Source organism: Antechinus flavipes, chromosome 3 (genome assembly GCF_016432865.1).
Source record: "Antechinus flavipes isolate AdamAnt ecotype Samford, QLD, Australia chromosome 3, AdamAnt_v2, whole genome shotgun sequence".
Classification (NCBI taxonomy): domain Eukaryota; kingdom Metazoa; phylum Chordata; class Mammalia; order Dasyuromorphia; family Dasyuridae; genus Antechinus; species Antechinus flavipes.
Genome location: NC_067400.1, coordinates 55,076,163 through 55,101,338, shown reverse-complemented (window position 1 = coordinate 55,101,338; position 25,176 = coordinate 55,076,163). Strand labels below are relative to the sequence as shown.

The following is a 25,176-nucleotide window of genomic DNA, read 5'->3' as shown; positions in this document are numbered from 1 at the left end:
GATAGGACTCAAAGTGGATGGGACTTTCAACAGAAATTGAGTTATTTGAAGGAGTGGAACATTTTGGCAGAAATATCACTAAGTCAATAGAGTTTGAGGAGGGAGGGACTAGGACCTGAAAGGACTGAGAGAGTAGAAAGCTTAGTCTTGAAAGATACAAATAATTCTAAAAAGAGAAGGTAAGAAAGGATCATGTGATCACTAAAGTTCCTTTGCCTCTAATTATCTGGGATTCTACCCTCTACCTTATGATTTTAAATGCTATGGAAGTGCCATAACATTTTAAAAGCCCAACTTTTATCTTCAGTCTGTACCCTGAGTCCATGACCTGTCTTATTGGGAAGGAGATGGGGGATAAAATGTCATGGAAAAGAAACAGCTGTAAAGCCAGTTTGGGCCATAAAGTGAGAGATTAGTGATATAAAATAAGACAGGAAAAGTAGATAGATAAGTACATATAAAATATATTTAAGATTATAAAGAATAATTACAAGACAGAGAGAGTATCAATGACTGAGGAAATCAGGAAAGGGCTAGCAGAGAAGATGACACCTCAACTGAAAAAAAAATTAGATATTTCAAGAATCAGAGACTTTATTATAGAACTGGGGACCATCTATGAAAAGCCACATAGATAGGAGATGCAGTGTCATATTTGGGAAGATAGAATGATCAGAATGGAGAGTACTGGAAGGTAAATAGTATGAAACAAGAATGGAAATCGAGATGGAAGGCGTAGGGAAATACCTAGAGCATTGAAAAGTTTTGAGTTGGAAGAAAGGGAGGATAGCTCGGTAAGTTCTATGTTAGAATTTTGAGGCTATCTGGAATCGTGTCCTGCCTTTGCCCAATCATTTTTAAACAAATCACTTTTACCTTTTTTTTTTTTTTTTAATTTTTTTTCAGTGAATGATAATCCAACTTCCTCTTCCCCTTCCCATTGAAAAAGAAAAATAAATGTTTAATAAATAATAAAAATTCCTGCATTTACCATGTCCAAAAAAGGTAGGAGAAGAAGGGGAAAAAAAAAGGGGCAACTCTTCCCTTTATCTCTCTGAATTTTAGTTTGGAAAACTAGGGGGAGGGAATGGATTACATGATCTCTAAAGTCCCTTTGCCCCCAACTTTCTATGATTCTGCCCTTTACCTTATGAAAGCATTTCCATAGCATTTTAAAAGCCCAACTTTTATCTTCCCTGAGTCCATGACCTCTCTTATTGGAAAGTGGGTAGCATGCTTCATTACAAATCCTCTGAAATCATGGTTATTCATTGTATTGATCCCAGCTTTTATGTCTTTCAAAATTGTTTCTCTTTTACAGTATTGCTGAATTGTTCTCCTGGGCCTGCTCACCTTCTCTCTGTATGTAAATCTTTATAGGTTTCATGTAAATCTGTTAATGTAAATCTTTATAGGTTTCCCTGAAATATCCCTCCCCTTCATCATTTCTTACAGCACAATAGTATTCCATCAAATTCATATACTGTAATTTTTTTCAGCCATTCTCCAGTAGGTGCGCACCCTTAGTTTGCCATTTCTTTTTTGCCATTACAAAAAGAGCTGGTATAAATATTTTTGTATCTATAGATCCTTTCCATTCTTCTTTGGGTTCTTTGTAGTATAGACCAAATAGTGGTAGTGCTATGTCAAATGCATAGTTAAATGATTTGGGGGGGAGGGGAGCATAGTTCCAAATTGCTTTCCAGAGTAGCCAGACTAATTCACAGTTCCACCAAGGGTGCATTAATATATCTATTTTCCCACAACCCCTCCAGCTATTGTCATTTTTCTTTTTTTGGTCAATTTTGCGAATCCAATCTGTGTGAGCTGGAACCTTAAGTTGTTTTAATTTGCATTTCCCTCATTATTAGCGATTCAGAACACTTTTTCATATGACAATGGATAGCTTGGATTTTATCTTCTGCAAACTCTCCTGTTCCCTTTATTTCTCTGGGCTTCATTTTGTAAAATTGGGGAGGAGGGAATGGATTCTATAATCTCAAGGGTCCCTTTACCTCTAAGTTTGTGTGATTCTATCCTCTACCTTGTGATAGCACTTTAAAAGTCCAGGCTTTAATAATGCAGTATCCTTATTAACAAACCTCAGCATGCACCCACATCTTTGCAGAGAAGCTGAGTGAGCAATGTACTCATCCTCTCTTATTATCTAAATTGTCTGCTCTCCAAGGTAAACAGGATTTTACTTAGTGTGTCTCTAACACATTCTTAACTGTGAATTCAAAGAAAAATAAAATTTAGTGAGACATTTCCTCTTCTAGACATATGACACTTTTTTGTGTTGCTAAGCAGTGTATGGATTAGGATATCCAACCCCTCTAGCTGGGGGTTGAGAACCTCTTTCCAGACTTGACTCTTGTTAGCAATCTATTTCCTGGCATGGTTGTGATCAGGTCCCAAATTCTGAGGTCCTTTCTCAAGCCAAAGTGCCAAGCACTCTGCTGCAGAGGAAGTGATACAGTGACACTCTCAGGGATTTTCCAAGGAACTTTGGAATTGATTGTGTGAGATAAGGGACACTGACATAGGACCATCCAAAATTGCATGCTGTCATCAAAGTCTGAGAGCAAAGGAGAATTGCAATAGCTCAAAGGAAACGTGGGATGCACAGATTTAGAGACATCTTCACTCCCAAGTTTTCATATGGAACATTTGTGCCTGATCTGTGGAGAGGCCTCCAAGCTCATATCAATCATATTCAGATATAATATACCTCTGACCCTAATGTTGTGATGTCATTTTGGTCCTCATAAAGCACAAAAGTGGCAACGACTAATCAACAACTAAATTTGACTCCTTAATAAATAGAAAAATGAGAGTCTCACCTCCCTTGAAATGGGGAAGGATATCCTTAAACATAGAGAAGCTCAGGATAGAGATCCCGATGCTCTCACCTTGTCCCACCCCACTCATTCTCTTTCAAAAATGCTTCCTGCCCTATTCTCATCTATTTTTTTCTCTTCCTTACTTTTTGCTTCAAAAATATTTCCTCCTAGCCTCCTCGTTGACTTCTTCCATAATCTAGCCTCACTGCAGATTTTCTTATCATTTTACCATCAATAATGATAATTATTATTGTTATTGTTGCTATTACTACTGGCAATTATAATTATTACAGCAAGTATTTATATAGTACTTTAAGGTTTGCAGCGTGCACCACAAATGCTAACTCATGTAATCCTTGATCACCATGTGTGAAAGTATTTTTGTGGCAAATATGTACATTGTTCAGTTTGGGATGGCAGCATTTACTCTCTCTCCTTTTCTCTTCCAAACAGAAAGCAGGATTCTAGGACTATAGATATTTAGATCACAGACCTAGGGCTATGAGGGATCTCAGGGACCATTCAGTCCAAGCCTATCTTTTTGCAGACTTTATCTTCTCTTACTTTGTTTCTGTTCCATAATGGCACTTACAGAGATGAGAGACAAAGATACATTGTATCCGAATGTGACTTTCCACAGATCAGACACAAGTGGTCCATGTGGAAATTTGGGAGTGGAGATGTTTCCCAGGTACATATGAAAACTTGGGAGTGGAGATGTCTCTAAATCTGCATCTCATGTTTCTTTTGAGCTTCTGCAATTCTGTTGCTCATAAACCACAGCATCTTCCTTGATGATGGCATGCCATTCTGGGTGGTCCTAGTAGAGAAATAGGGAAAAGGAATTCTTCCGTTCTACCATCCTCCTATCCCACTGCCTACCAGGCCATGGATGCTGCCTCTCCCCTCCTTCTTTCCCTCCTCTTTCTCCTCCTTCATCATCCCTTCCTCTTCCTCCTCCTCTTCTTTCTCTTCTCCCTCAAATCTCTCATCTTTATAACTCATACCACCAAAGCATACAGGAAGAGGACAGTTTCTGAGGCAGAATCACCTCAAGACTCCAGGACACAAGTGGTGCCTTACAAAGCACCAAACATATATTCAAGCTTGTGCAAAAGGGATCCCCTTTTCCCTGGGTTAGAGGCTCCGGTGCCTGTGCCTTCTACCCAAGTCTCAGAAATCTGGACTAAATCTCAAATCACTCTCGACAAAACCAGATCTTTGAGTCTGAACAGGTGAGACTTCCGTTCAGCCTCTGAGTTTACAGATTCCAGAAGTCCAAAACAGGCTGAGTGATAGTGGAACTCCACTTACCTCTTTTGAGAGGGTAAAAGGTTAAGTCATTGATGACATTCCGATGAAGGTACCCCCCCAACCTAGGGCCCCTAGCCCCTGATTGGGTATTAGACATATAGAAAGAGTGCCCCCCATCCCCTCACTGGCTAGCTTAATCCTCATGTTCCCTGACAGGCAGCCCACCCTCCAGGGGCATTTACAAACAGCTGGTGCCCTGGTCTGGCACAGCAGTGCGTGTTTAGCTTTCTCTTCTTCCGTCATTATTGTTCTGCCTTGTTTTCAGATGGTTCCCTTAGCTCAGACCTTGCCGATTGTTGTGCCCTCCGCCCCTGCAGTGACGTCTTATAACTGCAGATTTCAGACTTTCACTGGAACAGTTTGTCTCTCTCTGGCTCCACCTGCACAGGAATATGTCAATGGCTTTCAGCTCTTAAGGAAGGCTTTGAACGGGGGTGTTTTTCCTTAGATTATTACAAGGACTTTTGGGATGTTTCCCTAGGTCAGGGACACTTTGTGGAGTCATATGCAGATAGCAGTGATATCTCTCCTTAGAGCTGGGAACAAGCCATTCTTCCCTTATTTTAGACAATAAATTTTCTCAACAAAAAAGGTTGATATGATATCCTCTTGTCTAAGTGATCCCTCCAGTCCCCCAGATTTGGACGGGACCTCCGTGTCTCATTGGCTCTGTTTGAACAGGACTCATTCTGGGCAGTCCCGGTTCTTTCTGGCTTTCCTCACCACCTGATGCTGAGCTGGGTGGGAACCCATCCTGGCGCAGGAGAGGTGGAAGGGGATGGACAATCCCCAATGGCACCACATCTACCATTCTCTCTGAGCCAGTGCCTGTTTCTTGGGGAAGTGGGTAAAAAGACTTCTCCGGAATGCTACTAGAAATGGAAGCACGTTTACCTTGAGCTATCTCCCTCCAAGATCATGACAGAACAAGACCAGTGAGGAGTTCCACTAAGCATGAGACTGAGAGGGGACCTGCCTCCATCCTTGTGCCATCCTGCTGACTACAGGAACATTATTAAGTGGAGAAGCCTAGTGCCAAGTGCCTGAGGCTCTCATTCATTATACCTCCATGCATCAAGACAGATAAAAATGCTTTGGAGAGAAGATGATCCAGGGTCATAGCTGCCTTTCACAGCCCAGTATTGTTCTCTTTAGAAGAAAGACTTGATAGTTCTTGTTCAGAGGAGGCTTAGAAACTTGGGTTCTGGTTTCTGACTCTCCAGGTGACTTCCAGCAAGTTGATTAACCTCCCAAATCTAAATTTCTTCCTGTAAAATAATACTGGTCAAGAAATCGCAGTTCCATAGTTAGCGCTTCCTGTACTCAAAGCTATTGGATGCATTTCTTGGGTCCTTCCACTCCTTCCCAACATTCACACCATAGGCTAGATGATTTTTCAAGACCCCTAAAAGCTCTGAAATCTCTACTTTGATATAGTGTATATGTATATGTATACACACATAGTCTTACAGAAGGGCATTGCATAATAGAGCATAAATAATAAAGTTGGTGAGCTAAAATTACATCACTAGGTCCACAGTTTCAAAAGCCATTGACAAGTCAACTTGTCTATCCATTGATTACAGGAAATGATTACCAACTGGAAATTGAGCATTTTCTACTCCAGAAACCCAATCAAAAGAGAATTAAAACAAAATACAGATGTCCAGATACTGTTAAGACTGTTTCTGGAAAACCTCCTCTAGAAAAAAGGCTAGAACCTAGATGACAAAATCAATATTGAAGATTTTGTGAGGAGATTATGGAACCAACTGCCATGGGACAGAGGAAGAATGTTGTTCAAGCCACTTGTAGACCTACTACCTCTTGACAGACCCTAGCCAGAAGGAACAGAGAGTCTCCTGTAGGTTGCTAGGTAAAAGAAAGACAGACAGACAGAATCTGCTGAAGCCCCCCATCCCACCTTCCCCCCCCCAAAAAAAAAAAAAAAAAAAAAACGGCAACATCAAAGACTGCTTTTTGGCAGCTCCTGAGCCTGGCCCCACCAAGACAGAAGCAGCCAATTCACTTAAGGTTATCAGCCAAGTAATTAAGGGGAAAGAAAAAAAGGGGGGGGGGGTGGGACTTCCCCTGGCAGGAAATGTCAAGTTAATGCTAGAGGCATTGATAGATTTCCAGGATTCATTGCACTAACAGCTATCCCCCAGAGCCCTACCTATGCAAATCAGCACAAGCAGAGGCCTAAGGAAGAGCTGGGCTGAGCCTTTCAAAAAATCACTTTGATGAGCTCCACCTTAGAAGAATTGACAGGGAATTAAGAGCAAGATCACATACCCTGCTCTTACTTTGGGAGAACTAGGAGAAAGATACAAGAAGTTTTTTTGGAGGAGAATTGACATAATAAGGATTCTTTGAGAATACACACACTTTAATTACAAAGGCTATGGATTTTAAAAATTAATAATAATCATTAATAAGCCATTTGTTAAATCAACAGTCAAGATTCAGTAAAGGTGTTCTGGTGGCAGAGGCTGAGGAGCTGAGGTAGTCTGCTGTTAGAGTCCTACTTGGAATCTAGAATTGTGGAGAGGCTACAGATAATTCTCTGATAGTTAGATGGAGTACATAATAGCAAGGATAAGTTCTAGATCTGGTTCCAAATTCTGATTAGTTATTTGTTTTTTTGGTTGGGAGGGGGAGGTTGGAAGGAGAAACTATGTATTTATGTATCCCAGTGCACTTTCCCTTTACCCTGCTAGAGAGGAAACCTGATGTGACATAGAAAGTGCTAGATGCTGGCAAATATTCCCTGGGTATCAGACCAACTAGACAATAAACAACCTCATCATATCCAGTACAGCAGCTTCCGTAGGGCCCATCTGTTTCAAAATAACCCGAATTCTGCTTACTGTGCGGAATGCTTTGTTGACTGGAATTTGCCCTAGTTTCCCTTAACAGTGTTCTTTGCGAGACTTTGCTTCCATCTGCTGGAAGATAGAAATAATGAGAGGCCCTGGGATTCAAATTGTGTCTTGTGAGGGGCCTACTATGTGCAAGGCATTAGGGAATTAAGAAGTAAGGAGGTAGAGAGAAAGGAGAAAGAAAGGGTGAGGGAGCAAGAAGAAAGAAAAAATAAGTGAGAGAGAAAGACATTCAGAGAGAGAGAGAGAAAACAAAGGAAGTGAAAGAGAGACAGGAGAGAGAAAAAAGAAACAACAGAAAGAAGAAACAACAGAAAGAGAAAGAGAAGAAACAACTGAAAGAGAGAAAGAGAAACAGGGACAGAGAGAAAGGTTCACAGAAAGAAAACAGGTAGACAAATACAGAGACACAAATATAAATAGAAATCTACATATGTATATAGAGAAAGAAGAGAGAGAAACAAAGAAAGAAACAGAGACAGACTACACAGAGAAAGAGACAGAAATTTATATAGAGAAAAAGAGGAGACAGAAGCAGAGACAGAGAAAGAGTGCCGTTCCTTTGCCCTCAAGAAGTTTACAATTACTTTTGCAGGACAGGACTTGTACTGGATGGTTGAAGGTAAAAGAGGCAAAGGAGAGATCCAAGCAAAGGGGAAATGTTGGGAAATCTGATGAAAGTAGAAATGTAGATTTAGGGAAAGATTATTGATTTAACCAGAAGGGACTTCAGAAGTCATTGATAACAGAGGTGTCATACTCCCAAGTGTGGCTGGAATCAGATGAAAATGTAATTAGGAAAATTTGATAAAATAAATTGAAATACAAGAAAATGTAGATCATCTTACCTTTTAAAAACTAAGCCAGTATGCAGCCAGCAGAGAGCCTTTGATGGTTTAGTGTGTCTCATGTCTATCTTAAGTTTGACAGCACTGATCTAAACCACCACCTGATTTTAGAGATAAGGAAACATAGTAAGTAAGAAACTGATGGAAAAGATCTCTAAGAAAGAAGGTTTTGATCTTTGCCTAGTGGAGCAGTACTAATAGCCTTGAAGAGAAAGAGAGAGAGAGAGAGAGAGAGAGAGAGAGAGAGAGAGAGAGTGTGTGTGTGTGTGTGTGTGTGTGTGTGTGTGTGTGTGTGTTTATTTCATGCTTGGGAGTGATGTAAAAGAGTCATGAAGAACTAGGATTCCTATTGATACCAGGGTTGGAGGGTTAAAATATTTCTAACAACAAAGAGGTAGATTTTACACACATCCTCTCATTCAATCCTCCCTATAACCTTAGCTGGAAAGCACTAGAGACATTATTTCTCCCATTTTACAGATGGGAAAAGTGAGGTTCAGAGCGATTAAGCACCTTGCCCAGCATCACACAGCTGCAAAATCTCAGAGCCAGGATTTGAAACCAGGGTTCCTCGATACCTAAAATTTTTTCCCAATGTTCAATTAACTTTTGGCTTATCCTTCCTTTGATCTTCCAGGCATTGTCTTTTATTCCTTCTGAGATCATCCTGAGCTTACTTTTGGAGCTTGCTTACTTGGAGAAATTTCCAGGCCAGAAGAATTCCCAAAGGGGAAAGGCAATCTTTTGAAGCTAGCTATGAACTCTTTGCAACTTACTGACACAGCCTGGGCAACTTTGGACTGTTGACCAAAGATACTCTTTTTATAGGACAACGGAACATTGGAGCTTCCCCAAAGCACTGTTAATTGACACAGTTCCTTAGCCAGAATGCCACTAGGGACACAGATCATCCTCAGCTGTCCGACAGACTTCAGAAACCTTTTCCCCAAGTACACGTCATCCCCTTTGCTAAAATTTGCGTGGCAGTTGGTTTTTAGAAAGTTGCTTCGATCAAAGGGGAATTCCAAAAACCTAAATTTACAAAATGCATGTATTTGCACCCAGAAATATGGGATTATTTTTCCTGCTGGAAATTTACCTATTTCCATAAATGAATACCGTGTTCAGGCCTTGACCTGCTGTTAACAATGGGGGCAGATTGTGTACTTCTCTCTCCAAGCAGTTGTTACACCAAAAATGTTTATTTTAGTCTTAATAACATTGGGAAATTGCTGGAGCTCTCAAAATAGATGAGAAGTTAGGAAGTTATAGGATGTTAACTAGTGCTGGGAAAAATCTTAAAGGTTCTTGGGTACAATTCCCTCATTTTACAGATTCAGAAACAGAAGCCTAGAGAGGACAAGTAATCTAAATAAAAGCACTTCCCTCCTAGGATTGTCTCAGCTTCAAATGAGATAAAACATGAAGAGTGCTAGCTATGTAAATTCTGTCATTGAAGCAGGCATAGTTAGCCACTGTTTGGTTTAAAAGGAAAGAAGAAAGCTCCCAAATGATTGATCATGGCCACCTTAATCATCAAATTGCTCTTGATTAATCATGCTCTTTAAGAGAGCTCACAGAAGTAATTGACTAAAAAGCCAGTGATCATGGTACAAAATCTTACTCTGCATTGGGGCTTTCTGATTTTTTTTTTTCTCAAGCTTTGCCCCCAAATCAAGACATCAGTAAGTGTGGTGATTTTACAAATTTAGAAGGTAGAATTGAATGTGTTCTCTCATTTTCTTTCAGGAGTTCTTAACCTGGTTTCTGTGAATTTCTGTTGTTGTTCTTATTGCTGTTGTTATTTTGGTATAACAGTATTTCTGTATATTTGGTTTCCTTTGCAATCCCACGTATTTCATTTTATTCATTTAAAAGCATTAATTTGAGAAGAGGGTCCATAGTTTTTACATCAAACACTGTTCCAAAGGGTCAGAATAAATTTCAAGTATTTTCCAAAACCTAAGAGCTCTGTAAATTCCAACTACCATATCATTACATTTTTATTATTTTAAAAAGGTAGATGACACAAAAAGATTAAGAACTCCTGGATTTTAATTGGTTCTTCCTTTGTACATTACAATGAAGTGTTGGTGCAGTGAGATAAGGTGACTAAGTATAAAATCATACTTAGTTGAGCTATTCAAGAAATGAGCACCTTTTTCCCCCTCAAAAACAGCAGCTTTATGGTTGGCACCAAGTCTTTATGTTGACTTTTATTCTGTTTTTGTCAGTGAATTAAGATTTGATAACTCATTTTTTTCAGGAAGTGGTGTTTATTTTTAAAGGTTTTTTTTCCTTTGCAATCCATGGAATTAGATCAAAGTAACAACCTTGAAAAGGAGAGACAGAGAATTTGAATCATTTAGTGCCCTTACCCGACAATAGCAAGCCCAAAGAATGGTGGTGATTTATTCAGGTGCTTATCTGGCAAAAAAAAAAAAAAATGACATTTAAGCCACCTCATTCGAGGGGAAGGTGTAATGTCCTCTGATCTCATTTTTGTACAATTTCACTGTTCAGTGCAGAGCTATTGTCAGGTCATAGATGAGGTCTGTGACTCCTAGCCAATCAAAAGCCTTTGCAGTGCCGATAGGGGCAGTGAGCGGAATTGAAACTTGTCAGCTTCTAAATCTGCTTGCTCTTTTTAGCAATTCTTATCAGGACAGAATTGCCTCTCTCCCCCACTGGAAGGAGAATAGGAAGGTCGGTCGTTGCATTATACATCAGGTTGGAAATCTGAAGCATCTTTGATAAAGTACTAGGAGCAGATGGAATGAGTCAGTAGATCTTGCTATCCAACTTCTGGTGCGGTGATTGAGCTAAATCAATTTAATCTAGAATCAGGTTCTCAAGCTCCTTCAAAGCACACTCCATTCATCTCCAAGTCAGGCTGGATTCATTCCCAAACCTGAATTTTATAGCAATCTATCATGGAGCCTCACGATGCTTCCCACTCCCACAAATCTGTAAAACCCTGTTGGGCAACAACTCTACCTTTTGTCGGGATATATGGTGTGGATGGTCTGGGCTCAGAATCTCATCTCTGCTCCCTTACTCCCTAAATGACTTTGGGCAATGACACAAAAAGATTAAGAACTCCTGGATTTTAATTGGTTCTTCCTTTGTACATTACAATGAAGTGTAATGAAGTGTACCACACTTTGGTACTCTTTGAACTGTATTCCCCATCTGCCTGCAATTCAGAATAACCAAGTTCAAGTGTGATCTCAGACTCTTTCTAGCTGAGTCACTCTGGGCAAGCCACTTAATCCTATTCGCCTCCGTTTCCTCATCTGTAAAATGAGCTTGAGAAGGAAATGGTAAATCATTCCAGTATTTTTGCCAAGAAAACTCCAAATAGAAACATAGTCGAACACAGGTGAATGACAGCTTCCTGATTCCAGGCCTGGGATTTTTATTTATCATGTTACCTCAAAACGTAGAAGTGGCCATTACTTAGTCTAATTGTCTTATTTTACAGGGGAGGAAACTGAGGTCTGGAGAGACAGAAAAGTGACTTGCCCAGAGCTGCACAGGGATGGATGTCTCCTTTTCTCATAGACAGTTTTATCGTGCTTATTTTTGTGAGCAAAGATATTTCAGGCTTTGCTCGAATCTGTTTTTAATGAAAAACATCAACAAAAACATACAACTAAAGATCTTTGGGTTAGTGGGGGGCTCCATCTTCTTAGCCTGCTTTGAGGGGAATCCCAGTGTAAAGAGGTCCTTGGACAGAATGTGTATGGATGCTAATAGTGACACCATCTGATGACAGCTTTTCTGGCCTTTTTACTAAAAAATGATTCTCAATTTAAAATGTTGATCAGAAAGTTTTAAAAGGTCTGATTCTGGGATGCTGGGAGAAGATATTTGAATTCCACATGTTCAGTGTTTCCAGCGTCATAACTGTATCTCAAGAATCCTGAACATCACAGAGAAAGAACACTGGGTCCTGGGTTGTTGGTGAAAGAGCCAAATGAGTGAGGAATAAAAGGCAAGAGGGCCAAGGCTGGCTTGCAGCAGTCTTACACCTTTTCAGAACCCAGCAGCCACTTGGGAAACATTGTTGATGGACTAATTGACAGGCACCCAAGAAGCAAGTGTTGATGGACAGACTAACATCAGATTTGCAATTTCCTAGGAAAAAGCAGAGGTCAAAATTCAGTTAAAAATGATCAAAGCCAAAGAAAAAAAGCAGAAATCCCAGTCCAGTGCCCAGATATGAAGTAATCCAGACTCCACACGTCATGTGAAGTAGAATTACATAGAGAATTGGGTCATAGCATTCAAGAGTAGATTTCCTAGGAATCCAGCAGAACCCTGGAGTTAAAGTCTAAATAATCATATGGAGAACAAACCACCATGTGCAACGAAATGTAGTATTACTCAACAGTGACACGACTGAATCAGATAAAGAGCTAGTTAATAGTTGTGCAAGAGTGGAATCTCAAGAATAGAATGCCTTTGCATCCTATTGAATTCTATTCATTAAATCCTCATATTTGTCCAGTTCTTCCTTACATGTTTTCTCTTATTTATTCCTTCTAAGCAGGGTAGGCCTTTTTAGTCCCATTTTACAAATAAAGAAATTGAGAGTAACTTGTTCATGGCCACAAGGCTATATTAGATGGCAGATCTGAGACTAGAACCCAGATTTTTCTTGAACATAAGATCATGCAACCATTCTGGAGAGCAATTTAGAGACATGCCCAAAGAGCTATAAAAGTGCATACCCTTTGATCTAACAGTGTTACTACTGGGTCTGTATCCCAAAGACATCATAAAAGAAGGGAAAGGATCCATTTGTGCAACAATATTTGTAGCAGCTCTTTTTGTGGTAGAAAATGAGTAGATGCCTATCAATTGTGGAATGGCTGAACAAGTTATGGTATGTGAATGAAATGGAATACTATTGTTCTTTAAGAAAGGATGAACAGGGGTAGCTAAGTGACACAGTGGATAGAGCACCAGCCCCAAAGTTAGGAGGACCTGAGTTCAAATCTGGTCTCAGACACTAACACTGTAGCTATGTGACCCTGGGCAAGTCACTTACCCCCAATTGCCTCAACAACCCCCCCCTCAAAAAAAAAGGAAAAAAATTATGAGCAAATAGATTTCAGAAAAGTCTGAAAAGACTTGCATGAACTGATACTGAGTGAAGTAAGCAGACCCAAGAGAACATTGTACACAGTAACAGCAACACTGTGGAATGATCAACTATGATTGATTTAGCTTTTCTTAGCAGTACAGTGATCCAAGACAATGCCAAAAAATTTGAGATGGAAAAACCCACAGAAAGAACTATGGAGTCTGAATGCAGATTGAAGCATATCATTTTTATTTTCTTTTTTCTTTCTCATTTTTTGTGTTTCTTCTTTCACAACATGATTAATGTGGAAATATATTTAACTTGATTGTACTTACATAATTTATATCAGATTGTTTGTTCTCTTGGGAAGGGGGAGAGAGAAAAAAGCAAAAGAAATTCAGAACTGAAAATCTTAGAAAAATGAATGCTGATAATTATCTTTATAGGCAATGAAGGGTGGAATAAAGTACTATTAAATAGTATTATAACAAATATAACAAAAATAGCCACAAAAAAGAGCAGAGAGTCATAAATCTATAGTGACAAGGGATTTGAACAATCAACTAGCTAATTGGCACAACGAATAGAATGCTGTGCTTAGAATTGTTAAAGTGGGAAATCCTGTGTTCAAATCCTGCCTTACACATTTACTAGCTGTGTGATCCTGGGCAAGATTTTTCTTCCTTCTTCCTTCCTTCCTTCCTTCTTCCTTCTTCCTTCTTCCTTCTTCTTCCTCTGCAATTGAGGTTAAGTAACTTGCCCAGGGTCACACAGCCAGGATGTGTTAAGTGTCTGAGATCAAATTTTAACTCAGGTTGTCCTGATTTCAGGGCTAGTGTGCTATCTACTGTGCTACCTAGCAGCCCCCATGGGCAAGATTCTTAAGAGCTCATACTGTGTATGATGTAGTAAATCACAAAAGAAAAGTTTCTTCTTTCCTTCTTTTCTCCTTCTCTCTCTTCCCTCTCTTCCTTCTTTCTTGATTTTGTTCATTCTTTTGTTCTTTCTTTCTCTCCTTTCTCCTTTCTCCTTCCCTCCCTTCTTTCCTTCTTTCTTTCTTTCCTTCTTTCTTTCTAGAATATAAAGAAAGAAAAAAGGAAGAGAAAGAAAGAAAAAACAAAGGAAGGAAAAGAAAAGAGAAAGAAGTAAAGAAAGAAAGGAGAAAAGTATGAAGAAAGGAAGAAAAAAGAAAGGAAGGAAGGAAGGAAGAGAGAGAGAAAACAAGCCCCAAAAGGTGACATAACCCGGTCCCCATCTTTCTTTCTATTTTTTCATTTTTTGGTTTTGCTTGACTGATTCTTATTGTCTCACTGAGTCATTCATTTCTATTTGTTCAGTTCTGAATTTTAATGAATTATTTTCTTCATTTATTTTTTTTTTACTTCTTTTTGTATTTGTCCAATTAAATTTTTAAATGAGTTGTTTTGTTCTATGGATTTTTTTTCCATTTCACAAATTTTGTTTTTTAAGGCGTTATTTTCTTTTTCTGCTTCACAAATTCTGTTTTCTTTTTCCATTTTATCAAATCTGTCTTTTAATGAGTTTTATGCCTTTTCCAAACCCTCTTGCAAAATTTTCATTTCCTTTCCCTATTTTTTTCCAGCTTTCTTTTAAGATCTTTTTTAATTTCTTCTAGTAGAGCCTTATGAGATGGGGATCAGGTTATATCACCTTCTGGGGCTTCATCTGGAAACAATCTGATTTTAGTTTCCTCAGGGTTTGAAATCTGTTCCTCTCTTTCACCATAAAAAGTTGTCTTTGCTTTTTTACTCATTTTTTTAAAAAATTAAGGTCTGCTTTTAGGGTGGGGAAGGAAGGTTTTCCAAGCTTCCTATACAAGCAGCAGCTTCCTCAATAAGTGACCATGGCTGCATTTGGTCAGTGCTGACTCATTCCTGGTGCTGGATGGGCGTGGCCAGCACTGTGAGATTCTAGCATTTTGGGGTTTCTATTTGCCTTTTGTGTTTGGGTTGGATGTTTTCTAACTTCTCTGCTGGTCTGCTGGCTTGCAATAAGGGCAGAGTAGCCAACACTGTTGTAGATTCCTGTAGATTTCACCCCGCAGAGTCTAAATCATCCACGGAGTCCAAACTGTCCACGCAGTCCAAACTGCCCGGGCTCTGCACTATCTGCTTCATGTCTATACTCCGCCTGCTTGCCGTTGGTCTGCCTCTCTTCATTCCTGATTAAAATAGACCTTTTCTGGCAATCTTCAAAATTATCTTCTGCTGGTAATTTGTTACACTCCCAATATTCATGGATTCTGCCATCCAGAGCTAATTCAGAGGCTGGATTTGCTAATTAGTTTGAGGGTTATAAGAGAAGATCTTAAGAAGAAAGAAATGTGTGTCCTCTCTGCCATCTTGATTCCACGCCTTTCTCTCTTCCTTTCTTCTTTTCTTCCTTCCTTCATTCCTTCCTCCTTTCTTTACTTGTTTGCTTCTTTCTTTCGCTTTTCTTTTCCTTCCTCACTCTTTTCTTTCCTTCCTTTTTTCTTTTTTCTCTTTCTTTTTTTTCTTTTTTTTTTTCTTCTCTCTCTACTCTCTTTTTTCTCTCCTCCTTCCTTCCCTTATTTCATTCTTTCTTGATTTTATACTTTTCCTTTTGTTCTTTCTCTCCTCCTTCCCTTTCTTCCTTCCTTCTTTCCTTTATTTTGTTCTTTCTTCCCTCCCTCCTCTTTTCTCTCCTCTCTTCCCTCCCTCCCTTCTACCTTCCTTCCTTCCTATATACCTTTCTTTTGTTCTTTCTTTCTTCCCTCTCTCCATTTCTTTTTTTCTTTCTTCTAGTACTAAAGATCAAAAGGGCATTTGTCAAAATAGATAGAGTACTGGCCTTGGAATCAAGATGACCTGGATTTAAATACTACCTGACTTATCCTAACTATTACCAGAAACAAGCTGCTTATCCTCTCATTGGCTCTTTTTAAAGACCACTCTTTGAGACATTCTTTGAGATTAAAAGCCTCAGGTGAAAGAGGGAGTTACCATACCAAGAGTTCCTACATGTATACAATCACATATTAAGCCTCCCTGAACCCTACCTCAATGATGGCTGGTCTATTTTATAATCTTTCTTTCTTGTCAGTTGAGAAAGAACATATTCCTCTCTGCTTACTGTACATAGGATGGACCTTTCTGCTTTTTTGACTTGCTACATGGTTTGTTTTTGAACTGCTGTGTGTCCTTGGGGCATTCCTTCTGGCTACGATCCACTTCAGTATCAGACAGGTCAGTCCCAGTACCAGCCTTCTTCAGTCTTCCCCATGACACATCGTCCTTTCAAGCCTTGGAGCTTGAAAGATAACTCCATGGGTAGCTCCATGGTCTGCCCTTTTGTTCTTTCCATTTCAAGGAAATATTTATTTCTACGCCCTTTCTTTTAAGAATAAGCTGAAGAAAAGGCCAGAGTACAATGTGGGCCCCTCTGGGACCTTGCACTCGACTGCATGAACTCATTCCCTGTGACTTTGTGGAGTGAGGTTGCCACGTTGAACTTGCTTCTGAATCTGCTCACAGCCAGCTGTGAGTTCCACGGACATCTGGAATGGGTTGCCACATGTCGAACCACAGTCACCAGTGCAATTGAAAATATTTCGTTGTTATTGTTATTAAAAGCAACTGTTAGAAAAGTCAGCAGAAGGAGAATCTGGACATCATCATACAAAGGAGTCTCCAAGTGGAATAGCATAGGATGATGACCGTACTCTTTGCAGCTTCTAAATGGCTGATAAGCATTCCATGCAGAGGAGAGGCTGCTACGTGAAATAGGGGGTTACTAAGGTATAAACTCCTGGGTATCCCTCCCCATCCTCCATTCCTCTGTACTTAAAAGGTGTTTAATAGAGTCTCACGGAATACTTTCAGTCTTATTCCTTTAATCGATCCAAGATCCATGTCCTCTTATTCCATGTAGCTCTCTTCCAGGACTTTCATTGGATCACAGATCTTGCTTTGGAAGGGACCTTCAGAATTGTCTAGTCCAGGCTTAAGAACTCTGATCAATTAAATTAGTCAATTGTAATTTTGGAGGACTAATAATGGAGATGAAATTTTTAACAGAGACATGGTGGATTGCTGCTGAACTCAGGGGATGAAATGAAATATATTTTTCAAATCTAGTCATTTTTTTTTAAATTAGTTAGTCCAACTTCTTTATTTTATAAGTGAGTAAATTGAGACCTAAAAGTATTAATTGACTTGACCAATGTCATAGAGGGAATAAATTGCAGAGCCAAGACTTGAACTGAGGTCCAGGTTTTTGTGGAGAGAATGCACTCAACCATCTGTAGTTCTCCCTGTTTTGTTCTTCATATATCATGGGTACCAATGCAATTCATTTCCATTTAGCAAACATTTATTAAGCATCTCATGTGTACAAGGTTCTGTTCTGGGAATACAAAAACCAACTAGTTTGTGTCCTTGAAGTTATATTGCATTGGGGGGGGGGGGGGGGGGAAATGGGAGGAGGATGTGAAATATATTCACAGATAAGTAAATCCAAAGTAATTTGAGGAATAAAAGAGAATTCAGAATGGTGGAGAAGAGGGAAGTCTTTGTGGAAGGTGTGGTATTTGTCCTGTACCTTACAGACGTATTGGGAGCCATTCCAAAGGCACCCTGTGCAAGGTGGGATGTTGGGTTCAAGGAACTTGTATAATGGCTAGAACCTAGGATAGGAACTTGTTTAATGGATAGAACATAGAGATTATCAAAGGAGTTCACATAAAAGGCTGAAAAAGGTAATCAGAGCCAGACTGTAGCAGGCCTTAAATGTCACATTTAAGCATTCATGTTATATCCTAGAGATAGTAGGGAGCCACCAGGGGATTTTGAGCAGAGTAGCTTAGACCTAAGCTTTAGGAAAATGATTCTGCCAGCCATGTAGATGGGGAAAGAGAGATTGAAACTGGAGGCCAATTAGAAGCTGATTATAATAGTTCAGGAGAGAGGTGATGAGGGCCTAGGTATGTGGAAGTTTGATTCAACAAGAAGGAATAGCAACTGAGGAGAGAGATGAACAAGGGAAAAGCCAGAGAGTACGCATAGGACGGACCGCTCGGGACAGAAATAAGGAAGTGAGGGTTTGGGTGGGGAAAGACGGGGATCCTCGCCCTGCCTCCTTTTCCCTCCCCCCCACTTCCCTGCCATTGAAGGCTTCCTTTCAGGGAGAGGCTGGGTGGCCACTCCCAGGGAGCAGTTTAACTGGATGACCTGTAACCTCTTTCAGCTGAGATTCTGGGATTACAGAGAGCTTTGAAGGTCAGGCTGGAGAGCTCAGACATAATTCTCTAAGGAGTGGCTCTACATGAGCCATCCCCTGCATCACTGCCACTTTTACTTTGAAAATAACCCTGTTTCTGTGATCCCAGTAGCATCCCCTCTACATGACTCTCCTGAAAAAGATGGAAGCTATTTTATTAGATTAGGTGATTGGCTCCTTAAAGGAAGGGGCCTCTGTAGGTCTCTCACAGTGCCTGGCAGACCACTCAACAACATACAGTGCGCACTGAGGGAGTGAGGTAGCCAGGAGAAGCTCCACAAAGGTTGGAGTCTCCCTGGATCAGGGAAAGCTCTTGTGTTTGCCATAGCTAGGGAGTCTTCCAGTTATTATTTTAGTAATGAAAAAGGCCCCATGATCTCTTGCAAGCATCCTGCCTGCATTTCTCATTTGCCAGCCTGAACTTACTGATCAATACACGATCACAGAATCCCAGCATGTGGGCTAGAGTCCCCGGTGGCTGCTTGTACAATTCAGGCAGGTGGGGTCCAAGCCGGGAGGGAAGCTTGGGAAAACTGAGAGCCTGGGAGGGAAAAGGTGGGTTCTGAGGAGGAGAGCCTTAACACAGAAGGGCATATGCTTTGGGGAAAGCCATGAATTTCTTCTGTCCATTGGCCAAACCGACACCAGAATGTTAATTAGCAGGCCAAAATAAATACCCTCATGATGGGGGTACTGTAATTTTCTAGCACTTACAGGTATCTTATTAAAAAATATTTTTAATTTCATTTTTAAAACCCTCCCTTTACCTTTCTCACCATCATTCACATACCCTTATGTAAAATAATTGCCTCCCCGTTTCCAATAGATTTGGTGTGAAAAATGCCATCCGCATCCAGAGAGAGAACTCTGGAGACTGAATGTGGATCAAAGCATTTTCACTTTTGTTTTGTTGTTTGTTTGCTTGTATTTTTCTTTCTCATGGTTTTTTTCACTTTTGATCTAATTTTTCTTGTACATCATGATGAATATGGAAATATGTTTAGAAGAACTGCCCATATTTAATCTATATCAGATTGCTTACTGTCTTGGGCAGGAGGGAGTGAGAAAAATTTAGAACACAGGGTGTTAAAAAGGTGTTTTAAAAAAAAAAGTGTTAAAAAGGTGTTTTAAAAGATAGTTAAAATGTATGGGACTACCTGCCATCTAGGGGAAGGGATAGAGGGAAGTAGGGGAAAAGTTGGAACAGAAGTTTTTGCAAGAGTCAATATTGAAAAATTATCCAAGAATATGTTTTGTCAATAAAAAGTTATAATAAAAAAAGAGATAGTTAAAAACTATATTTGCATGTATTTGGAAAAATAAAATATTATTTAAAAAAAACAAAAGGAAAGAAATATTGCCTCCCCACCCCTGGTGGACAGGAGCCTTGTGGAGATGACATTTGACAAATCATACTCTCCAACATCCCACTGTTCCACATTGGCTGACCAGGCTGAAGCAGCTTAGTGCAATGGCTAGATCATTGGAGTTGAAGTCTGGAAGAGCTGAATTCAAGGCCTTCATCAGATCCTGACTAGCTGGGGGACACTGGCAAATCAATTAACCTCTGACCCCAGTTTCCTCATTTGTAAAATTAGAGGATTGACCTTAATGATCTCCAGGGTATTGAAAAGTTAACCAGCCTCCATTTCAGGAATGGCTCCCAATGTTTGTTGTTGTTAATATAAAGATGGCACCAAAGTAGAATATCGGCAGGTTTCAGTGCCCAAACATGCATATTGAATGATTTATTTTTTAATTTCAGGTGGTGTTAACAATGGTCCTCCACCCTATGGATTCAATATTCGCCCGGAAGATGAAATGAGAAGGCAAAGACTGAATAGATTTGACCGTCACTGAAATTGCGCAGCACCTTGTGAATCAGCAGTTCAGCCTCTTAAGGGTCAACCACCTGATTCATTCCAGAAACCTCTTGTTTGCTCTGAGAAAAACCAAAGTACTCTTCTTTAAGTACTCTTGCAACTTGAATGGCTCATTCAATGAACCTTGGAAGTTCAAAGTCACACAAATCCAGGATAACCAAATACCATTTCCAGTGGTATTTCTGAATTCTGAATTCTGAATTTCAGAAAATGGCCTTTCTGAAAAGGGCCTCCCTCTTGGTTCCATAGATACCAGCAGCATCCTGTGAAAGAACACCAGTTCTCCCCGGGGAGGCTCCCACTGCCGACGTGGAAGGCTCGCAGAGTTTGTGACCTTCCATGCCGAATTTCACCTCCCATTCAGGAAGCTTGTTCTGTCCTTCTGCACAATGCCCTGATCTTGGAAGTCCCTCCATCCTCATCTTCCTGACAAGTCCCCGAGTGGCTGGTGAAATCCAACCAGGCCGCCTGGACTTGCAGATCTCCAATTCTCTCCTGTCACCTTTGGATGGGTGTGATGTTCACATTTTAGTTTCTTTATGTGTATTGCTATACCTTTCACTGAAAAGGTCTCACTCAGGAAGAACTTGGGGACAGAGACGCACATATTCACCATTAGGAGAGAGCAGCATTTTGTACCTATCGGCTCTGCCTCCAGTATAAATCTGTCTAAGTTATCTGAATGCCCTCAGGGAACTGTGAGTTGAAAAGTCCTTTTTAGAGCAAGTGTTATCTTGTAAAATTAAAACACTCCTGATTCAGTCACCATAACAAGCTCCACATTCAGTTGTCTTGACTTGACACCCCCAGCAGGTATCTGTCAATTAGCGTCATCTCCATTTTTAAGCTGCCCTTGTGCTAATGCTCCCAGCTGCCTCAAAGACAAAGTCAGAGCAACAATGATGTTCTTAGAGTTGGTCTTAATAAAAGTTGGAAGCGAGTATCTCCAAAAGGTTTTCCCAACTTGGTTTTAATCACAGGCTCTCAAGTGCTAGACTGGACACACTGATGAGATGTTTGCCCTCTAGTATGTCTGTATGTCTTCCAGCAGTGCCCAGCTGTAGTGCCATGAGGTAGGGGAGCATGGTGGACGGTGGTAGGGTTTGGAGATGGAAGTCCGGGGCCTTGACTCCTGCCTTTGACACTCTTACATTTCAGGAGGATGATCTGTGGAACACAAGTCTGGGAGGACAAAGACTGGCTCTTTTTGACTTTTCAACCTCAGGGCCTACCACAGTGCCTGGCACAAAGTCAATTTTTAATAAATGTTTGTTAAATGAATGAATGATATTGAACAGACGTATGAACATGGACGATTTGCTGAACCTCATTTCTTTTTCTGTAAAATAGCAATATCTTTAGTACTTATCCTACAGAGCTGTTGTGAGGTTGAAATGATTATAAAGCACTTTGTAAGCTTTAATGTGCTATTGAAATATTCTAATCTCTGACAGATCAATAGATGATCAGTTGGGGATCTTTTATCGTGTTTGTGTTATAGAGAGAGATTTGTGTAAATTTATATATATGTATATGTACTTATACATATATAAACTTAGTAGAATTTGCTCATGATATTAGTTATATTGTGCCTTAGTTTCATATAATCTTTTCAACTGAGAAAAGGAGTCTAATCACTGTGCTGCAAAATTGGAGTGGGGTAGATGAGTAATTGCTTCTTTCCTTCCATTGAAAATATTTGTTGTTTAACACAATAATATTACTAATGGACAAGGACACGAGGCCTGAATTTTTGATAATAAGAAATGTCGTGTTGGAAGGGAGCTCCTCACTGAGAAAGCAGGGGCTAATTAATCACCACAATCGCTTTCTTCTCCCCAAATGACAAGTGTAAAACAACGAGGCTGACCGCCCTTTTGTGCTTTGTTTTGATTTTCTTAAGGAAGCCATCTTTTAAATATCACCATAGCTACTTTGTTAAGCCAGAAGGCCTTTCTGGTGCCAAGGAATATGATTTTTTAAATATTCTTCCCCCCCCACCTCCCCACCCTGAACTCCAGATTAGAATATATGTCCAACAGTATGAGGTAGGCACCAAGGGAGCCTTAATGGATTACTTGGATAATTATCTCTCCCAACCTGGCAGCCCCACAGACTGGATCTGTGATTTGAAGCCCTCAAGCTGGCTGATTCCCAGCCTGTTCTTTAGAAGTTCCATTTTAACTCAGGGTCTCTTTAATCACACTGGCCTTGACTTCTCTCTCCTTGGGACTTCAGAACTAGTTTTAAAATGACATCATTTGCCCTTAACGACTTGGAGTGTTCCATGTGCAATCATTGCCAAAGGGATTTGTGCACCTTTTTTATTCTTCTTTTTCTTTTTAAATAGTGGCTCCCCTTTTGGAATATAGACTGTTGCTGACTGTGCTAAGTAATCAGTGACCAAAAGTATGTATTTCTGGTGTGTGTTTCCAGCATCCACACAATCAAAAGACCCCAACAAACTGAAAGGCCAGGAGGTTGTCATAGACTTGGCCTTTCAGCTCCTACTGTTGGTTTCCTGGAAAAGCTTTCTAATTATTATAGGAAACTGTAGACAGCTCCTGAAAATGCAGCCTTTGCAATGTCCTTCAGAGCCATCCTTTCCTTTCTGTGGTCAAGCCCTTATAGCTCCTGGAGTAGTGAAGTGCCCTTTTGACCAATTTCTCTCAGTCCTCCCCTGCCTTTCCCCATTCTTCTCCTCCTTCATTCTAAAACATTGCCCATCATGCCATTCTGCTGCCCGGAAAACCATAACAACTCCCCATTATTTGGAAGGATGAATCAGGGACAGAGTGTATTTGGCTGAGAAGTCTGGACTTTCTTCCACATATATAAGCACGTACGTATGCATTTACATATATGTGTGTATATAGATCTATAATTTAACAAAATTCACACACAAATATATAGAAATAATACACCCACACACTCCTATCTCCTTCTGTCTCCTTTGATTGGGACATGAGTGCACTCTACTCCCCTTCCTCTCTTCCCTGCCCCCTTTTTTTTTTTTAATACTTTTCATTCCAATTACTGTCTTCGCCTTTCTTCTATAAGTATTGCTCTCCTAATTGTCCTCTGAAGTCTAATTCACCCTCATTTCTTATGTTTTCCAGACTCTCCCACCCACAGTACTCTCCTCCCTAATGCTATACCCGGTTTTATTTAAAAGACCACACTTGACACTTTCCATACCTGGTCTCCTTGCATCGATCTGGATGTTGTTGTGTCCTGAATCCCTATCTAGATTGTAAGCTGCTCAAGGGCAGGGACTTGTCTTTTAGGCTTCCTCTTGTCCTCCAGTTTGTGGCCAATAAATTTTCATTAAATGTGGGAATCGAAGTGCAAGCACTCGGTTTTACAGTCAGGAGAAAGACAAATAAAAGTGAGCCCAATTTCTTCTTGATGTATGTTATATTCTTTTTTCTTCCAGCACCATGTGGGGAAGGGGCAAAAGGAGGATCTGAAAAATACACACACACACACACACACCCCATCAGGACACACATTCCCTTCTGACATGACAAATAATCTTGGCTGCAGCTCCAGCGTGTGAATAATTCACACATCACATTTGCAGCAACATGTGGAGAGAAGCCTTTGCCCATGGGAAAAGGGCGTATTAGAGCTATTCCTGAAGCTTCAGAAGATGATGTGCTTGCTGGTTGATAGCCTGAGAGCTCCTCCGTCGGAATGAGTCAGGAGAAATGGTCTCCCCTTTCCCGATGTGCATCTGATCACACAAAACATGAGGGTTCGCTCAAGGAGCCCCCAGATCTAGCAGCCTCCTCTTTCTAGGCGTGAAGTCGGCAGGTAGCATTTTCCGACTGAAACAGCATCTGGTAACAGCATGGTGAAGTATTGGGGGAGCAGTGGTGCAGTTACCACAATTTCTAACTTGATTTCATCAGGAAACTGTGTACATGTACACATGCACGCATATATTTTAGTCCAGAAAAGGTGATGGTTTAGTTTAGACTATTTATAGCTTTTACCCTTTATGGGAACCGAGAACCTGTAGTAGAATTAGTAGTTCTGGGAGGTCATGGAAGCAGTCCAGGAACCATGATAGCTGCTATCCCCGCACAAAGCATCACAAAGGGGTGCTAACTCACAGTGGAGTGTTTTCCTGTTATTAAGAGTTTGGACGGGGAAGACGCCCCATTGAATGGGAAGGAGAGTAACCATAAACAAATCTTGGATATGGAGAGAAGCTGTAAAAGTTACTAGTATCCACATCCCCCAACCCCGCCCAGGTCTCCCCATCTTGCCTTCTAAAATGTTCATCTCCCAAAAGTGAGGGGAGCTGACAAAGGGCACAGGCTGGCAGATTGGAATATTTAGGACAACTCCACACTTGTCTTGGGTTGGAGCCTTTTCTTGACCTAAGAGTTGCCTAGCAAATTTTTTAAGAATGTCTCAGTCCTAAGATTATCAGATACAGAGTGATAAAATAAAACATAACACAATGTGCATTCATTAAGTGCTTCCTGTGTGCCCAGAACTATGGGACTGCCAAATTTATGTAAAATAGAATTCCTGTCCTCATGAAGCCCAAAGACTAGAAGAAATCAAAGAAGTAGTACAGGGGAGATAAATGAACAAAGGGACTGGAACTCCTGGTATGAGAAAACCCTCCACCAATCAGATCACTACTTTCTTGGAAAAGAATAGTCTTATTGACCTAGAGCAGTCTAAATGGCTTGCGTCCATGCGTCCAGGTCTGGACTTGAGCCCACCTCTGTGTGGCTTGGAGGCTGTCTCTCTACCACACCATGCTGTCCCTTATATGGATAGTTTTAAGTTACCCAATAAATTAATGATAGATTTCGGAAACACACATCCCTGAGAACTCCTCACAGATGGGTACCAAGTTCTAAGAGTATGGCAGCGTGTAACATTTTGACACTCACCTCCTTGCACTAAGAGCCACCCTATTGCTGCTTTTTCCAAAGTGGGTAAAGACCCCAAATTAGAACCCGTTCCTTAGACTCCATCACACTAAAAAGGAAAGAACTGCTTAAAGTGGGAATAATGATTAGAATTTAGGGA

General features: G+C 40.4%; 1 protein-coding gene across 5 annotated transcripts in view; it reads left to right on the top strand.

The window, feature by feature from the left end:
* The window catches only part of RHBDD1 (rhomboid domain containing 1), a 183,233-nt gene extending 159,703 nt beyond the window's left edge, over window positions 1-23,530 (top strand). For 4 of the 5 annotated variants that reach the window (XM_051983440.1, XM_051983442.1, XM_051983439.1 and 1 more), the window contains one exon: window positions 20,004-23,530. In XM_051983440.1, the coding sequence (XP_051839400.1) occupies window positions 20,004-20,063 (60 nt within the window). In that variant the 3' untranslated portion in view covers window positions 20,064-23,530. Of the gene's footprint in view, window positions 1-14,056; window positions 14,214-20,003 lie in introns of all 5 variants that reach the window. The other variant, XR_007951649.1, reaches the window with a different exon arrangement.
* The last annotated feature ends 1,646 nt before the right edge of the window (window positions 23,531-25,176 follow it).